The sequence below is a fragment of the Typopeltis vanoorti genome, chromosome 12 (assembly GCF_054136105.1).
Source record: "Typopeltis vanoorti isolate ZY-2024b chromosome 12, IOZ_Tvanoo_1.0, whole genome shotgun sequence".
Classification (NCBI taxonomy): domain Eukaryota; kingdom Metazoa; phylum Arthropoda; class Arachnida; order Uropygi; family Thelyphonidae; genus Typopeltis; species Typopeltis vanoorti.
In genome coordinates, this window is record NC_143560.1 from 22,615,628 (window position 1) to 22,638,017 (window position 22,390).

Below are 22,390 nucleotides of genomic sequence, written 5' to 3' on the forward strand. Positions count from 1 at the left end.
TTTTATTGCAGTAATTTTTATTAATTCTGTTTTTCTCTCTCTCCTCTTATTTTTTTTTTAAATTTTGATCCTCTTTTTTGTTGTCTCCTCTTCTCTTTTTGTTTATTTTTTCATGGTAGATTGTGAAGAGTGAATGCGAGCTACATGCCACGTTGTGGCGACCCTGTTATATACCATCAGCACATAAATGTAGTCCCCTGCAGACCATCCCCAATGTCATTATCTTACAAGTTAAACAGCAAAATAAATCCATCTCCCCCCCCCCAAAAAAAATCCATTCACGGATTTGCACACGCATTACTAGTTTATATGATGATGTAATTCATTCCCTACCCATGCTCCAACATAAAGATGTGTACAAATTCATAAGGAGAGAAGAAAGACATGAAATCAAAGTCCCATTGACTACATTATTGCTGAATGCAATAACTTCACACTGGTTCAGCACACAAGGATATATGGAAGATTTGAAATATGAAGTGAATCACCATTAACAATTTGAGATTAAACTAAACAGATACTGAAAAGAAAAGTATGCAAGAAAGTTTCAAAAACAAAATAACGGTTCTACAAGGCTCATAGACTCAATGATAGATTGAAGAAAACATTGATAGATTCAGCCAGAGAGGTATGAAGTCTGTAAAGATATAAAAATCAACAGTGCACTTGGGAAGTTAAAGAGGCAGTCATAAAAAATAAGAAAGTATACCATGAAAAGATATTTAAAATATCTTAACATGATTAAGATATTTTAAATAACATGTTTATGGAAAATATTACTGTTAGTTTAAGTAATTGAAAATGAAATAAGATGTATTAAATATTGTTATGTTGATAAAATATTTGTTAAAATAATATTTTACTATGAAGAATATAGCAATAGTGCTTGTGGTTTGTTATTAGTGGTTGACTAGTGAGGGCATTAAGCCTAACTGTGCATCCTGGCTATGTTATCAATGGAAACAACTTATTGTTCAGCAGATTTTCAAAACAAAAAAAAAAGGGACAAAAATGGGACACTTCTGGTATGCACTACATAAAAATGGAATAACATATAATTACAGTACACAGGACTGAAGTGTGCATTATAATTATGGAGTATCAGCATTATTTTAAAATCTCTTGCGATAAATTTTTTATTAAATTTCCGAGATCAATTTTACAGAGGTTTCCGAACATATAGAAATTAGAAACATATTAAAATGAATATTATGCCTCTATTGTTAAAATGCATAAAGTAATGTATATTGAAGTATATGTAAAACAGAAAGCAAGAGATTAACATGGATGAAGTAAAAATAAAAGTTCACAAGGTCATGCGAATATAGAAATATGCAGCTAGGAACGGAGGGAGTCGAAGTAACGTCATCATGCTTGCAGGTAATCCTGGAAACGACATCAGAAGAACAAAGGATTAGTGATGATATAAGAAGAGGGCTCTAGGTTTTTTTCGTCTCCAGATTTTGGTTCCAGGTACATGACCCCAGGTGTGTGTGGGGGGAGGCCGTTATTTGGATGAATTTCCTGTGGATGTAAGGACATGCTATGAGAGTGCGGTTACCCGTTAGAAATCGTGGTGACTTTGGCAGTTCCATTCCAGTTTTCTGACAGAAAATCAATCTAAGCTTTCTCGGAAACTTCTACAGCAGAACAGTCAGGATCATCCAGGCTACACCAGTACCCAGGAAGAAGACAAAATGTCAAGCTAAATTAGCTGAGGTTTGTTCAAATTGACTGAGCTGTGTTTGTAAAAGTAAAATGCAAGTAAGCACTACTTTGTTAATGTCTTAAAAGCCTGCACTTGAAAATTGTATATGTGCTTACAGGAAATTGTTAGTATTTAGTTAGTTAATAAAGTGAGGCAGTGAAAGGAAAAAACGAATGTTAACATTGATATGTAGTGAACGAAGTTTAGATAAGTGTAACATAAAAAGCACCTACATGTCTAAGATATCTAAGCATTGTGAGAGGGTTAACTAAGTATTGTGTGCATAATGTTCAGTCGCATATTTTGCATAATGTGAATGTAATAGGCCTTAGAGAGTTAATGTTTCATATTTGGTTGTGCATTGTACTATTTTTACTACGTTAAAATAAAATATTGGCCTGATCTATTTGCCAATGCGCTGTCTCAAAAAAAAATTAGCAAACCTGCGAGCCTGTTTAAGAATTGCCATGAGTAGCTGTAAAGGACTGTGTATGTTAAATTTGATCTTGCGTATGTTCCATACTTAAATTCTCAAGCTATATACATGATTTAGAGTGGCACAGTTGTTAAACAAATAAATTTTTCTAAATTGCATAGTTTGAGAGTTGGTAACTAACCTGTTTATCATGGATAGACTAATAACAAAGGCCATTCACTAGTGGTATAAACATATAGAAGATTACAAGGGATTAATAGTGAGGTCTATCTCAAGCAGATTATAGTTTTGAGTCATTTATTCATGGAGTTTCCTCTCTTTTCTCCCCTGTCCCTATTGGGGCGAGTTGAGCCCCCTCATGGGGGGGGGGTTAAGTATTTATGGCTGTAGATCCGTGTGTTCACAGGGTCGGTTTGCCTGCTTGTGGGATGAAAAACCCTAGATAAACTGAGGGGGGAAACCTTGCTGTCCACACCCAAGACCGGCTAAATAACTTGGCTTTATCTGAGTAAGGTAGAAGAAATAAGTTAGGCCTAAAGTGCACGTGTAAGGGAATAAAAGGTGCGGTTGATAACAAATTAAAATATTGATAACAGAATCTTAGAATATTACAATGGCACAGCTAACATAAATTTTACGATATTTGCAGCCGACAAATAATATTTACATTATCAATATTATATTTATATGAAGACATTATTTCATCCACAAGTGTTGGTTCTTTCAAGATGCACTCATAAAAGTCAATACATCAAATGTCAAAGTGTGTCTTGATCACAATTATTGTTTTCACAGTCTTTGTGTTGAAGCAGTTCTTTTCATCAGACCACAAAGAACTCATGAGAGAAAAAATTCTCTCTACAGCTGCGTTTATTCCTGGGATTGCCAACAAATGCAACAGGCAATATGTTTTTGTAGGGGATGTTTTTTTCTTGGAGCACCTTAAACACATCACACCACTTTTTGTCCACTTCAATGTTTCTGTCCTTCTATTCTTCCATCTTGGAGTTCCAGATTATTTATATGGCTGGCTTCATCAAATAATTAATCATCATCAACAATATTGAATATTTTGCTGTTAATATCACTGATTGCTTTTAGGCTGCTTGCAACTTCAGCCCAAGTTAGTGGAGTTTGCAACTTAATCCAGTGAAATGCTTTCAATTTAGAAAAATTTGCCTAAATATTCAAGGAAAGCATCATAAAATAATTTTGTAGTGTCTAAAAATTCTTTTTCCATCAAAGACACCCTCATCTTTGAACTCAGAACTAATTAATGACATCTTAAATGTTTGAAAGTTCTCAGCTTTCCAATTTTCTGTCTGAGCAATTCCAATTCTTCTATCACTTCAGTTGCTGAGAATATTTTCAGCTGGCTTTGTATGAATTTCTAAATAACTTAGGGAATTGAAACAACGTAGATCCGAATATAAATTAAATAATACTTTAATAGATATTTCCGATATTTCGGCAATGTCTCATTGCCATTTTCTAAAGGAACTTACAAAAGGCAGGAGCACAACAGGCCCTAACAATATAGTAACTGGAAATGAAGATATGAAGCTATCTTTCTCCTAGAAGTCCTGATGGTGCCCTCTGGCAGGCTAAGTAGGCGTTCTTGGCCGTTGGGCTGAAGGTCTGCTGATGTATGCCTCCCAAATTTGGGGCAGTCGCATACAACCAAATTTGTTGAGGTTTGGAGAGTTTCTTAGGGCAGAGGCTGATTCCATAAATAATCTTTCGAATTTATATTTGCTCCGGTGTATTATTTTTGCTTTCTTCCACCGTATTCTGTGGCGAGTATCCAGAGCATGGTCTGCAAGACCAGAATGGCTATATTTGTAAAACCAGATGTAGTCCTTGTGTTCAGAAATTCTGATATTCGCTGTCCTGCCTGTTTGGCCAAAGTACGATAGTTTACAACTGCAAGGGACCTGGTATGCACCAGGTAGGTCTAGGGGAAGTGGCTGGTCTTTGGTAGAGCGGATAAGGGATGCCAATTTTCTGTAAGGCCTGTAACAAGAGGTGAGGTCATGTTTTTTTTAGAATTTTGGTAATTTTTTCTGAGGTGCCTCGGATGTAGGGAATGATGATGGATTTAGAGTAATCTTTTTTGTGGAGGGGGGAGGAGGGGGGCTGTGGTTTGTAGGTTTTAATATTTTTTGGATTTTTTTGGGGGGGGGGGGAGCCATTGGCTGAGAAAGTGTTTAGGATGTGATTTAGTTCAGTGTTAAGGGCTATGTCGTTAGAACAGATTAGTTTAGCCCTGTTGTATAGTGTTTTTACCACTCCATATTGTTGTGAGGGGAGGTGGTGAGATTGTTGGTGGATGTATCTGCCTGTATGGGTGGGTTTTCTGTAAACTGAGAAAACCAAAGTTCCATCAAGCTGGCAGGTGACTAGTGTGTCTATGAAGGGGAGGCAGTTGTTTTCCTCTTTTTCCAGGGTGAACTTGATTCTGGCGTGTTGGTTGTTTAAGTGTGTGAGGAAGGAGAGGAGTGTTTCAGAGCCATGTGGCCAAATAGCGAACACATCATCAACGTAGCGAAGCCATATGGTTGGTTTTTGTGGGGCAGAGGCTAAGGCTTTTTCCTCAAAGGTCTCCATAAAGAAATTGGCTAAGGGTGGGGAGAGTGGTGAGCCCATGGCTGTCCCCTCTATTTGTTTGTAGAATTTTCCCTGCCAAACGAAATAGCCCGAGTTCATTGTGAACTGAAATAGGGCTGAGATATCGGGAGAAAATTTAGCTTGGATTAGCTCTAAAGTTTCCTTGAGTGGGACATTGGTGAATAAGGAGGAGACGTCGAAGCTGACCATTATTTCATTATGTTGGAGTGTAAGGTTTTCTATGCTGGCTTTGAAGTGGGCTGAGTTTTTTTATGTGTGATGGTGTGTTGCCAGTATAGTGTGTGAGCTCTTTGGCCAAATATTTAGCTAATTTGTATGTGGGGGAATCAATGCCATCCACTATGGGACGTAATGGCACATTTTCTTTATGTATTTTTGGGAGTCCGTAAATACGGGGGGGTGTAGAGTTAAACGGTTTTAATCTGTTGGTAACTTCTACAGGCCAAGAAGTGACTTTCTTAAGGAGGCTGTGAAGTTTTCTAATTTGCGAGTTGGTGGGATTGTAATTGATGGGGAGGTAAGTAACCCGATCTAATAGGAGAGCATTCAGCTTACCTTTGTAGTGCTTTTGGTTAAGTACTACAGTTGCATTTCCTTTATCCGCTTTGGTGATAACTAATTCTTTATTATTTCTCAATTCCTGTAGGGCTTCAAATTCCTTGTTGGATATATTGGTTTTGGGTGGTTTTGCTATGGAAAGGACACAAGCTACATCCAGTCTTACACTGTTGGCGATTTGATGTGGAAGGTGGCGGATTCCTCTTTCAATCTGGATCATAATATCCTCACTTGGTATTTTTTTGGGAGCAATGGCGAAGTTGTGGCCACATGAAAGCACGTTGAGAGCTTCAGGCTTCAGGGTGACTGAAGAAAGGTTGATTACGGTGTTGGTAGCAAGTTCAGGATTGACGGTGGAATTCTTTTTTATTAATTTATCAAATTTCTTCATCTGTCGGCTTCGTATCTTTTCAAACTCTTTGTCTGTGGAGGTACACGAGACGTCATGTAAAATTATCCACAGTTCTTGATTCAAAGTGCACGAAAGTTCCTCTTCGAGGGTACGAATAGCTTCGTTAATTTTGGCTAAGCCTAACCATGTGGCGGTGATTTGTTCGCAAAGTAACGTGTAGCTAGCGCGGTTGTATATACGGAGCGCTTTTTGCGAAACAAAACGGTGCTTCAATTTATGAAATGGAGCTAAAGTATTGATTGTTGGTTACCGAAAAATGATTTCAACAATGTAGGGCATTTATCTTGTGATAAAAATAAGATCCGAGTCCATCATACATGTCAATAATCCTATTCCACAGCTGGTAGTAATGATGACCATCTTGTTTGCACACTACCTAGAACACACTTGTATTCAATTTCTGTAAATGCACAAAAATTCTTCAATTCCTCTACTCTCAACGGTGTAAACGTGGAAATGCTGAAATATTTACAATTGTTTTGATATCAATAGGCAAAATATCAGCACTTGTCTGTACACTATTATAATATGAGCAGCACAGTCAATAGTATGAATGTTCATTTTTAACCCTTTGTTGAGTATTGAAAATACATTGTTGGAACCACCTCATTTGTATCCACCGAAGTTGGTGTTGCAGTTATTTGCAGAAAATGCAATAATTTTCTCAGTCAGCTGGTGTTTCTGCAAAATATCCAATATATGATTTGCAAGCAGTTCTGCTATTTCTCCTGTTATGATCTGAACATCTATCACTTTAACCCGAATATCTTTATTCAGGATGAAGTACCTAACAAGGACAGGCACCAACTTCAAATTTCTGTGGTTTGATGAGTCTACCAATAATGACATATTTGGCTTGTTTCAATTCAATTGCTATTTCTAGCATTGCATAAAGTTCCAGGGACATTCACTAAAATTCATTGGCACTTTGTTCGCCCACATGTAAATTTCTTTTGAAATAAATTCCTCACTACTGCAGAGGTGCAGTCCATTGACCTCAAAGAAAGATTATGTTTTGCTGCATAAAACGCAAACAAATCTTCTTGAGCTGAAAGACATTTACTTTCATCTTTCCCTTTTGAATTTTTTGTGAAAAATGATGTAACATCTTGACTTGAACTGCAAGCAGCAGCTGCCAATTAATGTTTTTGCTTTGTCAAATGCTGTTTTATATTGGAACAGCCTCCATTTTCAATTGAAAAAACTGAACAACACACAGTACATTGCAACTTGTTTGTTGTTTTGTCGTCTTTCAAGAAAGAATCTGGATGAAATATCACCACTCATGATATATGCTTGCTTTAACTTTCACAATTACTAACAGACAGGCATAAGAAGCACAAAACAATGGTATGGAAGACAAAGTAACCTTGTTACCACCCGGATGCAGCAGTGCTGCCACTGGTTGCAGCATTTTTGTCCTATTGCAGAGAGAGTGCATTCATAATGGTTGATAATCATCATAGCATGCATGTTTTTGATCTCAAGCGATCACATCACCAGCAGAGACATTATCCTTTCCATATTCGAACATACAAGAATGAAGTCATGCCATGAATTCAAAAAGGGACAATTAGCATCCCATTAAGGTTTTGTTGGGACAACGGGACCAGAGTCTATAAAAGGAACATCTGGTCACCCTACTGTAAATAGCTTTTTATTATTAATATACTAAGTGCAAAATAATCAAGTGGAAAATAAACTTCATCACACTGCAAACAAACGTACCCAGTCCACCATTACTGGAAAAACTCCTCTTTGCTGTTTGTGATACCTGGCTGTTGTAGCATCAGTTTGCAGAGTTGCAATTGAGAGAATATAGTGTATGCTCTACTGTGATATAAAACAAACAACTGATGGATATGAGAGAGAACACACACAAAAAAAAAACAGATAGAAGAATATAAAGAATTATTTTCAACTCCCCCATAAGAAATAAAGAAAAATATAAGGAATGAATAGCTGCACATTTTGGATTCCTTCATTCATTCACGTTCCTATTGAGAACTTTATGTATCTTTAAGCGTTAAAAGTTTTTTTTTTTTTTTTTTTGAGTGAAGATTAGATGGAAAACTATTCTCTTTTTGTGGAACTGACAATTTGTGAAGTGAAAATGTTGGAACATTTGATACAGATGTTATCTGTTTCAGTGTTGAATAGCAGTATTTTATGAAGTAAACTGTTTCTGGCACCTGTTGAATACACAGGTGCCAGAAACAGTTTACTTCTGAGTCTCTGACTAAAATATCTTAATTTCTGCCTTTGAGGACATCTTGTTTGTTGTTTAGTCTTCAACCATATGGTTAGCTGAATAACAATATGCTATTTTATCAGGGAATAATAATTATGAAACAAGGTGATTTCCGGTTGCCTTCCTTGCCCTAAGTATTTATGACTGCAGATGTGTGTTCACAGGACTGGTTTGCCTGTTCTGAAGGATGAAAAAAATCCTCTACCTCCATATGAGAAGATCAGCTAAGTCACCTTTAGTCGAAAAAGACCTGAAAAAGGTTTCTCGCATCATGACAGGAATCGAACCCAGTTCTTTCTGACCAAGACCTATTCAAACCAATTTTAATTTATCACTGGGAGCTAGGTGAGAATTAAAACAGCTGATCAGACTAGAGACTAAAGATGCAAGTTCTGAGAAAAACTAGGGAGTGAGCACACGGGATCTATGGTAAGATCATATTAAAAATAATGACATTTGGTACTTAATATTGTTGGCATTTAGCAATGTGAAAGCAGACCCAATGTAAGGTGGTGATCATTTAAACATAATAGGAAAAGAATAGTTACTAAAGTAGATAATTGGTGCAGTGGCAGGAAAAAAATCACATTTCACCATTCACCACAAAAGACATTTGGCTATGACACTCTTGCTAACCTAATTACTTTCATACTCAGTTTCTAAGGATGATCCCTAGTTCTCTTTCCCCCTACTACTAAAAGATTTATCCACTTTTATTCTACAAAGTCCCTTGACATGCTTCCCCCCCCATTAACTAACTTTTCTGGTAACTGTTAGCAAGGGTTATGGTTAGGAATAAATTAAAGGAACCCCTGTTCCCTTAATTTATTCCTATATTCAACATTCCACTAGTCCTAATATCACATCTTAGTTACTTGCTTCTGCACTCAACTTCAGCAGTTTCCCCTGCCTTCCCTCAAAACCGTGGAGATGACATCAGAAAATGATACATAAAATTATTTCTTTCTTAATATCAGGATAAATGTTAATCTGTACTGTTATGCCACCTTTGTAACTGATCCCTTAACTTAAAACCACTGTTTATCATTATTCTAAGATGAATATGTAATAATATACCATCCTGAGTATCTTCAATCCAAAAGGTATAACTTTGCATTTGAGAACACTGAACTGACATCCATTATCTGCCTGTGCTGACCTAGTGCTGAACTAGTTAGCCAAGGGGATAAAAAAAAATTTATCTGCCCAGAGAACTAGCCCAATGAAGCTCATTTTCAGGTTTTGAAAACAAAACAACCAAATAAACACAGGTTTAATAGTTCCAACATTCTGTCTGTCTCAGAGACATCACATGGGATATAATAAAAAAAAAAAATAACACACACACAACAAGTGGAAGGTGCTAATCTGGAAGCCTGAAGTCCTATCAGCACTGATAACCAGCTTAAGCTGTTGAGCATGAGGTCTAACAATTACTATTTCCCAAATCATGGAAAATTTCACGCAACCATATTCTTAAGATTTTTTTTAATAATTTGGTGACCCCCACCCAAAAAAAAATACTCCCTGAATTGCATTTAAACCACATATGAATGTTGGCTGTCCTTACCCATTCTACTATTGATCAACTATTTCTCCTATCTGTTGCAGGGGTGTACAAGGTTACGTGTTCTTGTAAGCTGTGGTATTATGGACAAACCGGTGGATCTGACAACAACTATCTTGAGGAATACAAGAAATATACCTGCTGTAACAACTATGTTCAGTCATGTCTGGATGAACATGCCTTGAACACACTGTCCAGAATCAAATGGGAAAAAAACTACTATGCTTCACGGCAGCAAATACAAACTTGAATTTTTTTTTTTTATAACCAGCAACAGTTATTTAAAAAAAAGCTAACCAAAATCTCAATAAATATGGTTATGTGAAAACTTCAAGATTTGGTAAGCAGTAATTCTAAAACTTCTACCCCAACATCTTAGACTAGCTACAAGTACTTGCATGGGACATCCTTCATAGGATTTTAGGCCTCTAAGTCTAGCGTCCTCCACTTATTGTTTGTTGTATTTTTGTATGTTATTACCATTTTTATATTGTATCCTGATAATGTTTTTGTGATAGAGACAAAATATTGGAATTATTTAAACCCATGTTTTAGTATTTTGTTGTGCTGTTTTCATTCTATTAAATATGAAGATGAGCTTAAATCACACCTAAGTTTAAATACATGTTAGCCTATTCAAATCCATATACCAGAAAACTATTAGAATAATATATCCTGATGGGGGGGGGGGAGAAGAAAATTTGATCAATCCATCAAAACTGAAAGGAAATTACATTGATAATCATTGGTGTCGATTTTTTGTGGAGAATTTTTCTCACACCATGGAAGCAGATGCATGTCTCAGTTAAGTGCAGTTAAAGCAAAGTGTTCATCATCTGAATCTTGAAATATCTGAAAGTAATTTGACTGTTTGTGAACATTTCAGTATTTTACACAAAAAGGAACAAATTAAACAAACTCTTCAATAAAAACAAGCACGGAATATGTATTTACAACATATAAAAATGCCAAACAAACCTAAATCTTGGCACAACTTTCCATATAACAGCAAAGAGAGATTCTGGTGATATTGCTGTTTTGCTTCCCTGCCAAAGAGATATTAATGTCTTCCTAAGTTCTTCAGCAAGAAGCCTGTAAAAGTACTCATTTTTATTTTATATATAATGCAACTGTTCTTAAATTGTATACTACATATCCCAATTACTCTTAAAAATTACAGCAATTCAATGCATAGCAAAAATAAGATTAAGTAATAGAATCATAATTATATAATTTTCACAAGAAAATAATTAAACTTTCACGTACAAGAAAATAAGCTTTATTTTTATAAAGTTTAAATTTAGTTTAAAAAAACTTTATAAAAAACACATTTAATTTTTTTTTTTTTTTTTTTTTATAAACAGCATGGATATTTATTAAGCCATCAAAATTTGTATTATAAATGGATTTAATACTTATTTTACTACTGTTTCTACATAATACTTGTTTCATTACTGTTTTAAATTTACCATGACTGAGAATTACATAAATCCATAGAACTCACTTTCTAGCAAAAATCTGCTCTAAAAGTTCACATAGCTTCTAAAAAAAAAAAGTAAGACATTTTATTAATATTATCAATCACTTAATTTTAATTAAAAAGACCGCTATACTATGTAGAGTTAACCAGCATTCCTACCCAAATTACAGGCTTTTAAACATTGTTTTTTTTAAATTTTTTGTCAAACAGGTATGAAATAAGCACAACCTCATTCAATGATAACCATGTCATTATGAACAGCATGATAAGTTGAACCAGATTTCTCATTTTAGCGATACACTATTACTGTGGTGCCTATCAAATCAAGTGAATAACCTATCATGGTTATATGATTCTTTTCACAGTTGTATAAAATAGTGCATGATCCATAGAAAATATACTTATTCTAAGGTAAATGTAAATACTTATTCCATGAGCATACTTAGTGAAACACCACCATGAGTTGCTATATTTTGTTTCCAAAGCAGGATCTCTTGTTTCCATCAACTCCCCTTTTCACATACAATGTGAGTGATAGCCTCATTGAACATGCTCAGTGCACTGTTATTAATAAAGCAGGGACACAGCACCTCCTCCATTTAGGGTATAGCAGTAAAGTCCTTTCTGCAGGCTGACTGCTAGATAGTACATAGGACTGAACCTAATGGTAATGAGTCTGTAGGCTTCCTATTGGTAGAGCCTCTGCTACTAATGGCTCGCAAAAACTTAAGCAAGTTTGAGCGCGATTAGTAGTTGGAAGGGGATCAATCATCCGATGCCGTTGGCACACTCTCCCTCGATGAGGCTTTGGACTCCCTGGAAGTGTCACATAATAATAATAATCCTAATACTGTTTAATCTGTTGGGTTATGCATGGAGGGAGTGAGTACAACAGTGTAACGAGAGACTGTCAAAGCCACACCTGAAGTTTGGACACTTTCTTTATGGAAAGTAAGAGTAAGTCCCTCAATGCTGTTGAATGTCCTTGCTCTATAAATATCCTGCAATAATTCAAGCATGAAATCACTAGCACATATAAACACTAATGCCACTACAGATATATAAAAAAATCTCCCATAAAAACAAAAATATAAACAATACAACAAAAAAAATGCAAAAATATATCTATAGGTGCAGAAGTTGTAACAGTATATTTTTATCAAAATATAAAAATATACTGTTACAACTTCTGCACACCCCCAGTGCTATCCACAGAATTGCATGAGCCCAGTTCTGTCAGTGGCACTGCATGCAAAACTTTCATCCAACAAAAAGCACTTCCAGATCTGTTTCACCATCTGAGGCATCAGTACCAACATTAACAATGCACCGGCATCGTTAATCACAGACATTGAAAACTACTCTATTGCTAACCAAACACTTGTTCTCCACAAGCAATCTACCTCTGCTATCCCCAACTATATCTCTTGCATGATACTATATAACATATAACTTTCCATAAATACTGTTACAACTTCTGCACACCCCCAGTGCTATTCACAGAATTGCATGAGCCCAGTTCTGTCAGTGGCACTGCATGCAGCCAAAATTGCATGTTTATCAGTAGAGACAGGCCTAGTGGTACAGTTTAAGATGCAGTTGGAAGATTATGAGAACCATGTAGCTGTAACAGCACTTCACAAGGTTGGAATGCAGCAACCTTGTATTATGTTATTTTCCATCTTTTTCTTCTTCTTCTTCTTCCTACTATGTATTAGGCCTACTGGCCTGTTACAGAGCTGACTTGAGCTTTTCTAAGTTATACTCGTCCCGAGGATAAGGTGACTAGCCCTATGCCTCCTGGTATATCCTATGGCTGTATCTCGTGTATCAACATGCATAAAACACCCAGGAACTGTAAAATGTTTGTGTATTGGACTATTAACTGTTATAACAGTACAGAAGACATATCTGACTGCCAAAGAACAGATTGACCCCACTGTATTAGGATGCAACAGCTTGTGAGGGCTGTGAAGGCATGCCTCCACCATAATTTTGTGAGAATGCAGAAAGTGATATTGTGAGAGATAAACGTTTCACAGAGAACAATGTAACGTGCACTAACTGATCTGATAACCTGGGGACGAGCCTGTTGTTGTTCTATTGGACATTTCCTAACACCACAACTTATGCAGCAGAGGGTGATAAAATCAAAGGCACTTCTCTGGCAGTATGTAAACAACAGACACAGAGACATCCTCTTCACAGATGAGATTTTTCACCACTGAAGTGTCATTTAACTGCCAAAACAATTGGGTGTGTGTGTGGGGGGGAGGTGTATTAGGAGGTATCCAAGTTGCATTTCTGCAAGAAAGGGATCAAAACCTCCAAAGTATATCAAGACACTGTGCTGGAACCTGTATGGCTTATGAACACCTTTTCATGGAAGGCAATGGACCTTCAAACAGGTCTCAGCCTCCCGCACACAAGGCAAGGACCACACAATAGTGGTTGGTGGCAAATGTGTCTGACCATATCACCATTTGACTGGCTGTCTGAAAGTCCCAATCTGGATCCATACTTCAAATGTGGTAAGAGCTTGGGAGAGTAGCCTGCATGAAACAGTATCCCAGCATTGCCAGTCTGGAGGGATTTGAAGTGAACAGTGGTAGTATTTCCATTGGATGTTGTGTACTACCATCGATATGTGGCCTTACAGACTTGGGTGTGCGTAAAGGCAAAAGGGGATATTTTGAATACTGGGCACTGCTATATGCACATTATACATGTGGGTTGTATGTGCTGAAAGCCGGAAATGATTGCTGATAGATTAAAGGTTTATGCACTGTTCAAGTTGTAACAATATTTACGGCTATATATATATATATAAAAGAGAGGAGACTGCAATAATTTTGTGAAATTAGACATTCCTTACTAAATGCTATCAACCCTGAGATGCCTGCTTTTCTATCAGCACTAGCTTAAGATGTAGATGTTTGCTTGTTTCTTGTGAACTTTGACCATAACCTCATATCTCCTTTCCTACAGATTTATCTTCACCTAGCCAATCTGAGCCTCTCACACTCTATGGCCACTACATTTCCAAATATGATAACCTCTAGGATTTCTGACTTTCCATAGCCTGAGGATCTCTCACTATTCTTCCCAATCTAAATATTTGCTCTGACCAAATTACTAAAATATACTATAATGAAGTCTTTCTTCATTTTCTGCTCCACTATAAATCCCTCACAAGCCCCAATTCTCTGAAAAATGTGCCTTTGCAGCTCATGACAAAAATACAATTTGTAAGGATAGTCTTACTATCCTTACAAAGTGGGCATGATAAAAAAATTATAATGCCCACTTTGTAAGGATAGTAAGACTTCTATGGAAGGAAAACATGTTTATTTAAGGTTAATTAATAGTTTTAATGGAACATGTGCACTATACATATTTAAATAACTTACACATGCAACAAAAATTGCATAGAATTTATTCTATAACCTGCAATATATTTTATCCAATGTTACATGGACATCATCAGGGAGATGCCAATTAACTACATTCAAAACATGAATCAAAATATTGAGTCATAAATCATGTATATATTAGCTTGTGTCTTGATCGCAGCTGAAGTATATGATATTACATTAGAGTTCAAAAAAAAAAACAACTGTAGTAAGCTGCATGGATAAAAAAATTATTTAAAATAATTATTAAAAAAAGATAACAAATTTATGAATAATTAATAGTGATCACAAAACTTGGATATTGGCATACAGTTTGATTGATTCAGGTTTGGATGATTTCGTAGCGTTTGACATGTTTCCAAGGAAAGGACAATTGAATCTGAACTTGCTGGAATGAAGAAGTTCTATCTGGTTCCAAAGAACTCTGTGCCTAGTGTCAACAGCATGAGAAGCAAGGCCAGACTTGTCAGATTCCAAAAATGTAATATAGTCTTGATGTTCTTCAATTCTAATTAAGGCAGAATGGAATAGTCTGTCCAAAATAGAAAAGATGACATATGCAGGGTACTTGATAGACACCTGGTATGGAAAGAGATGGTAATGTATCTTTTGTTGATGGTAAGAAAGAAGATAGTTTCCGATTTGGTTTGAAGGAAGCATATGGATTGAATTTATGAAGAATTTTTGCTATTTGTTCCGAAGGTCCTTTACGGTAGTGCATTGAAATTCTTTTCACATTGGATTGTAGTCAGTAGAAGGATGATAATTATCAATAAGTTTTGAATGGTAGTTTGTTGTATCCATTACATATCAGATTGCTTTTAATTTTATTCAGTTTGTCTAAAGATCAGAAGAGCAGTTCTTATGAGCTTCATGTACAACTCTTGATAACATCCATTTTTAGTGATGAATGATGGTGGGACTACCAGTAAAAGTTGGCTTCCGATGAACTGAAAATTCAACATAAACTGTGGGATTACGAATTATTAAGGTATCCAAAAAAAGGTCATTGGTTACTGGATTCACATTCAACAGTGAACTTGAAACAGGAGTAGAAACAGTTTATTTTCTCTAGGAACTGAAGTAATTTCTGACTCAGTGTGGGACCAGACTGCAACATCAACTAAACAACCATATACAAGGCTGAGGGAATATAGTGTCAAAAAGTTCTTTTACTATACGCTCCATAAAATAATCGGCAAGGACTAGTTATTCAACAATACTGCTTACTTTCTAGATTTTGCATAGGAAAAATTTCCTCCATTTCCTATCCAAATTTTTATTTCTGAACCTGCAGTTTATCAGCTAAACTAGTAGACATACAACTGTTCATCATGAGGAGCATGAAACCTACATTAAATTCTATGATCTAGAACAATCAGGACTTTCAGAGCATGTTATCTCCACTAAACAGTTTTGCAGGTAGGAATCATGTAAAAGAAAGCTTCCTCCCAATACACAGAAGCAACTGCACTGGAAAACTGTAGTAGTCAAAAATGTGTAAGCTACTGCATATGTGTTTACTATGAGTCCCCACTTAAAAAAAAAAAAAAAAAATTTTTTTTAAACCTGAAATAATACAAGTGGTACAAGGGTTGTTTGAAAAGTTTCGTAAAATTTCCAATAGATGGAGACACAATTCATTCATTCATACCAGTGTCAGCACATATCTTTTTCATGATCCCTGGCAAAATTTTAGCCACATGCAACTTGTAGTTCTCGTTTGACAAACATTTAAAATGACCATGTTCACATTTTTCATAAAAATGGAGAAAAATGAGTTTTATGCAGTGTTTATAAAACACTTTTATTTGAAGAAGTGGACAGCCATGCAGATCAAAGCCAAGTCAGTTGCAGTTTATGGGGACTCTGCACCAGCATTAAAGACTATTTATTTTTGGATAAATGCATTTAAATGTGGTAATTCCATCAAAGATGAAGCACGCACCAGATGCCCAACCGAGGTCACTATGAAGGAAATGATTGACAAAATCCATGGTATCATTATGGAAGACCGCGAGTGAAAGTGCACGAAATTGTTGAGATGTAGACATCTCAGCTGAGCAGATGTATAATATCCTGCATGAAAAATTGCACATGAAATTGTGTGCGTGATGGATACCGCGATTGTTGACTGTTGATCAAAAGCGCATGCAAAAAGACATTTCAACCTAGTGTTTTGGCGATATTTAATCACAATTCGCAGGATTTTTTTGCATCGGTTCTGTAGATGAAACTTGGATCCACCACTACACACCTGAGTCCAAGCAGTAGTCAAGCAGTGGATAATACTGGTAAAAACTGAAAAAAGCGAAGACCGTTTAGTCACCTGGGAGGGTGATGGCCACTGTTTTGTTTCCCAAGGAATTATCATGATAGACTATTTGGGAAAGGGTAAGAAATAACAGGGGTCTATTATGCATCATTGTTGGACCGTTTAAAAGAAGAACTGAAGAAAAAACAGCAAAGATTAGCACAATAAAAAGTGCTCTTTCATCAAGACAATGCACCATACCACACATCAGCTGTCACAATGGCAAAATTACACGAATTGAGGTTCCACATCTACCATATTCTCCAGACCTGGCCCCGTGTGACTACTTCTTGTTCCCAAACTTAAAAATTTTCTTCAAAAGAGGATGTCATCAAGGCTGTCAATGACTATTTTTTACAATTTGACAAATCCTACTAATAGTGAACCTATAGAATAAGTAGAACATTTCAGCTATCTAGCAAATTGAATTGCAAGATCATTTGCTAGGAAATTCAATTCAATTTTCATTGTTTGCAAGAGCAAATCTAAAATACTACCCCTGATACCTGTTTTCACTCTGCTTAATCTTTCTCAGAGCTCTCATAGCTGGTCTTCAGTCTTGAATCAAGTGTTTTATTTCTAACCTAGGTCTCAGATCCATAAGTTATAATTGGATTGAATACTGTCTTGTATATACAGCTAATTTAGTGTTTCAACTAATTTCTCTCTTATTCCATATAAATTTATTCAGCTGACTTCCTACCATACCATTTCCATATTTAATTTGCTATCTTTACTAAAAAAAAATTGTGCCTAGGTAGCTGAAATGTTCTACTTATTCTATAGGTTCACTATTCAGAATGCACTTGATATTTTCAGTGTTTCTGCCTATTTTTTCATTGTCTTTTTACTGCTAATTTTCATACCAAATTTATTAGAACAGTTATTCAATGATGCAGACTTGTACTGGATTTATTCAGAAGCATAACATCTGCATAAAGTACACCTCTATTTGGCCTGAATCAAGCTTGTTCTTCACCAAGCTTCTCTTCTAAAATTTTCCTTAGCAGTTTCTCAAATACACTTGCATAAATCTTACCAGGGACAATCACAGTAGGGAAATAATTCGTTTTGTTTCCCTTTTTTATAGATGTGTACTATGAGAGCTTTACTCCAATCACCTGATATTTGACCTAAGCAGGTCTTAATATCTACTCCAGCTGCCTCATTCCAGGTTTTTGATGGCTTTTTCCCATTTTAAGTACTGATATGTATTCCTCATTAAATGCATGATGAGTGTTTTCTACCACTATGCTGTAACTGCTCTTTCAAAGTAATTATTACAAACATCAAGGATATCTTTATCTCCAGTTTTCATATCACCTTTATCATCTGATTCTTTCTTCCATTTCTTTTTCAATAATTCAAATATAGCCTTCCTGATATTTATTTTCTATGTTCTTAATATATTCTTCCCATGAGTTTTGTTTAGCTAATTTTACACAGTACTTCACTTTCTTACATTTTTCTCTGTATTCTCTAAGAGAACAAGCTGACTTACTTGCCAGGAACTTTTGATATGATTTCTTCTTTTTCTTTAACTTCCAGAGTCCACCATGGAGTTCTGATTTTTCTTTCCTTGCAGACAACCTCAACCACCTGCCTCACTGGCGAATGAATCTTCAAGGTTTGGTTCTTGTTTTCAAACTGTAATTTTTTTTTTTTAATGATGTTTGTGTATTTCAGTCTACAGTTTACCACTGAAAACTGCTCAACTTTGATTCATTTTAAAACTTTCTTTACATGCTCTTCTTTTCAGTATGAACTTTTCTTTTCTTTTTTTATGTTGGAATATGGTGTTAGTTAAATAACTAGTCCATGCCCTGAACAAAAAGCCAGCAGGCACTTACCATTATTATTAGCTTCGCACTTCTCTTCAAATTTTTCCCAAACATTCCTATATGCCTGGCAGGATTCATTTCCTACTTGTGTTTCTTGTAGATAAGCCTATATGTTGGTTAGACTATTTCTAATTTTTTAGGAAATGAAATCATAAACTAAATTATTAATTATAAAAACTTTAATAATTACCTATATTTTAGCAGTGTTACATTGCCATCTTCAGGGATCACAAAGCATTGATATGAAGAAAGCCAAATGAAGTCGGTCCTAAAAGGTGCTCCCTAGTGAGCTAAATAGGGTTGTCTTGACTGTTGGGCTGACAATCTTAGAATGTAAGATTCCCAAATTTGGGGCAGTGTCATGCAGCCGAATTTGTTGAGGTTTTGGAAGTTTTTCAGAGCTGAGGATGATCAAGGAATAATCTTTTGTACTTGCTGCAGTGTAATAAACTGGCCTTCGTCCAGCATATTCTGTGGTGGGTGTCCAATGCATGGTGAGCAAGTCCTGCGTCGCTGTATTGGTGGAACTGGTTGTAGTCCTTGTGTTCGGATATCTTAATAATGGCTGTCCTGCCTGTTTGTAACTGCAAAGGGACGTGGTATATTCCAGGTAGGTTTAGGGGAAGTGGCTGGTCTTTGGTGGAGTGAATAAGAGATGCCAATTTCTTATGTGGTTTGTAACAATTGTGAGATCATATTTTCTTAGGATTTTTGTTAGTTTTATAGGTGTACCCCGATGGTGATAGATTTAGAATAATCACTGCTATGAAGGGGTAGGGGAGAGGGATGATACCCTAACTACTGAACTCAATCATATCATTGTGAACTTAAATAGGGCTAAGATATTGAGAGGAAATTTGGCTTGGATGAAGTCTAAGGTATCTGAGTAGGACATTGGTAAATAAGGATAAGACATCAAAACTGATCATTATGTCAGTACACTGGAGTGTGAGGTTTTCTATACTATGAAGGGGTATTGCTATGAAGGGGTAGGGGAGAGGGGTGGTACCCTAACTACTGAACTCAATCATATCATTGTGAACTTAAATAGGGCTAAGATATTGAGAGGAAATTTGGCTTGGATGAAGTCTAAGGTATCTGAGTAGGACATTGGTAAATAAGGATAAGACATCAAAACTGATCATTATGTCAGTATACTGGAGTGTGAGGTTTTCTATACTGGCTTTAAAGTGTGCAGAGTATTTTTATGTGTGAAGGTGTGTTGTTGCCAGAATGCTGTGTGAACACTCTTTGGCTAATTTGTATGTGGGGGAATCAAAATCACAATAGGACGTAATGGTACATCATGCTTCTGGATTTTTGGCAGTCCATATATCCATGAGTGTCTAGAATTAAAAGGTCTGTTAATCACTTCCACAGGCCAAGAGGTAACCTTCTTAAGGAGCCTGTGGAGTGTTCTGATTTGGGTGCTGGCAGAATCATATTCTATAGGGAGGTAGGTAGACTGATCTAAAAGTAAAGAGGCAACCTTACCTCTGTAATCTCATTGGTTTAGAACTACAATGGCATTTCCCTTATCCACTTTAGTAATTACTATCTGCAACAAGGACCAACTTTCCTCTTTTCATTGTCAGCTGACTTCTCTAATACTTCGAAAAATTCCTCCATTTCTTCCTTAGTAAAACCTTCTGTGTGACTATATGCACAAATAAGCCTCATTGTCCAGTTCTCAATTCTGATATTTGTCTGCATTCACTCTGCTTGATATTGCCTGCCATTCAAGAAGATTATTTTCATATTTAATGTTGAATACTATAGCTACTCCTTTTTTCTGATTTTTATTGCCTGAATATAACATTTTCCATCTGTTGCTTATAAAAATCACCTGTTTTTGCCTTTTATGTTGCATATTATGTTGATCTGGTACTTATTCAATTCTTCTGCTAGTTCCATTTCTATTCCATTGATGCTTCTTCACTGATAGTACAAATCTCGAACTCTGTTGATGTTGAGTTGGGATGTGTTCTGGGATTTGTTTCAGTAGCTGTCTTTGCACTGCTCACTCTGGATCCCTGATGAAAACAACAGGAAACTTGTTTAAGTGGGTGACACCCTAACCAGAATGAAATTCTAATGTACTGTACCATAATTTTACATTGTGGTTTAAGCCAATAATACATAATTTGGTTTGATAAATCCCAAACTGCCTGCCCATTCTCGTTCATTCAGTATTCATGTAAATACCTAACAGGATGCACTCATGAGAAAGTGACGATTGGACACTAGGCCAGAATCCCTGCTCAGTTCTCTGTATTCCTCGTAAAGGCTATGAAGAGGTCTCCTCCCAGTTATACAGCTTTGATCCTTAAGCACCTCACTAATTTATTATTATTCTAAAATTAATAAATTAATTTAAAGTTAATATTAATTTAAAATTATCTAGTATCATATCAGTGCTGAGACAAAAGCCTGGTCAAGGGTGTTGCTAATTCTCTTGCACTTTTCTCATAATAACTTTCTTGTAATTACATCTTAAATCTTCTGTAAAACTTAGGTCTTTACACTAATTAAATAATTCCTGTGAATGTGGTATGAAAATTAGCAATAAATTCTGAAAAGAGAAGCATAAAAACATCAACTGTTCTCAATAGGGATCACATATTTTAACTATTCAATTTTATTTATTTATTTTTTATTTTATTTTATTTATTTATTTTTTTTTTATCAAAGATGGCATACACATGGAAAATAACAGAATAAGAAACAGTTACTGTGCAGTCAGATGACTAAATTCACATGGAATGGAAAACATAACGTGTTAAAACTAATTTTACCATCTTAATCTGAAAGAAGAGCTAGAAATAAAATGGTTGATCACAGACTAAAGAGTACAGATATAACAATTCTGAGGAAACATTAGGGAGTAAATAGATGAGATTACATCAGTAGAGTTAATTTCAGATGGTATGGTCAACTTAAAATGTGAGAGGAAAGGTGTCTGAGTACAGGAAAAATCTGAGGATGTCCAAAATGTAAACTAACAATAATGAAGACCTGACAAATAACAGCTTTATTTAGAATAAAATTAATGGAAAGCTAGTAATAATGCTTTTCCTCAGTCTTCCGGGTGGAAGCTATTTTTTTTGAATTGTCTAATCCCTTGCCATCCCAGAATATTAATGTTCTATAAGTTTATAATCTTTCATAAGCAAGATTTACAGTAATAAAATAAAATACTGATGGTTTTGTTTATCAAAGAGGAAGCATTTTGCCCACAGCCTTTCATATAAGGAATCTATTAATTATATTAGCAGATTCCTTCAGAAGCTGGTAATATGTGTAATGTATTAACAGAAAAGGTTGCATAATAACTGTGTTTATATAAATCATATTCTTCCAAACCTGACCCCCCCCCCCCCAAAAAAAACAGTATCAATCAGATAACAAACTATTTAAAATAGGCTACTATTTTAAACTCAGTTTGAAAATCAAGATAAGTACCATACTTGCAAGTTGCAATAGTAGAGAAAATATGGGAAAGCATATAAATTAATATAAGAATAAATTTCTGGTAATCAGAAATTATTAAAGTAAAGATAAATTATTTAAAAAGGAATAAATCAAAAATACAGAGAGATTCAATGAATGTCTCTATTGGAAATGGAAATCTAAGATTGTAGTGTGTGTGTGTGTGTGTGTGTAAAGGGCGTGGGGGGGGGCATGGGTATAAAAACAATATGAAATTAAATGAGGATGATAAATAACAATCTTGAAAGAAGAAATGAAAAAAATTGAGAAACCAACTATAATTATATAAATTG

At 35.6% G+C, this 22,390-nt stretch overlaps 1 protein-coding gene across 1 annotated transcript in view; it reads right to left on the reverse strand.

Moving 5' to 3' along the window:
- Window positions 1-22,390, reverse strand: part of LOC150100629 (ubiquitin carboxyl-terminal hydrolase 3-like) — a 301,152-nt gene that overhangs the window by 139,116 nt on the left and 139,646 nt on the right. The window contains exon 8 of the mRNA XM_090401701.1: window positions 10,539-10,652. Coding sequence (XP_090257827.1) covers window positions 10,539-10,652 — 114 coding nt within the window. The remainder of the gene's footprint in view (window positions 1-10,538; window positions 10,653-22,390) is intronic.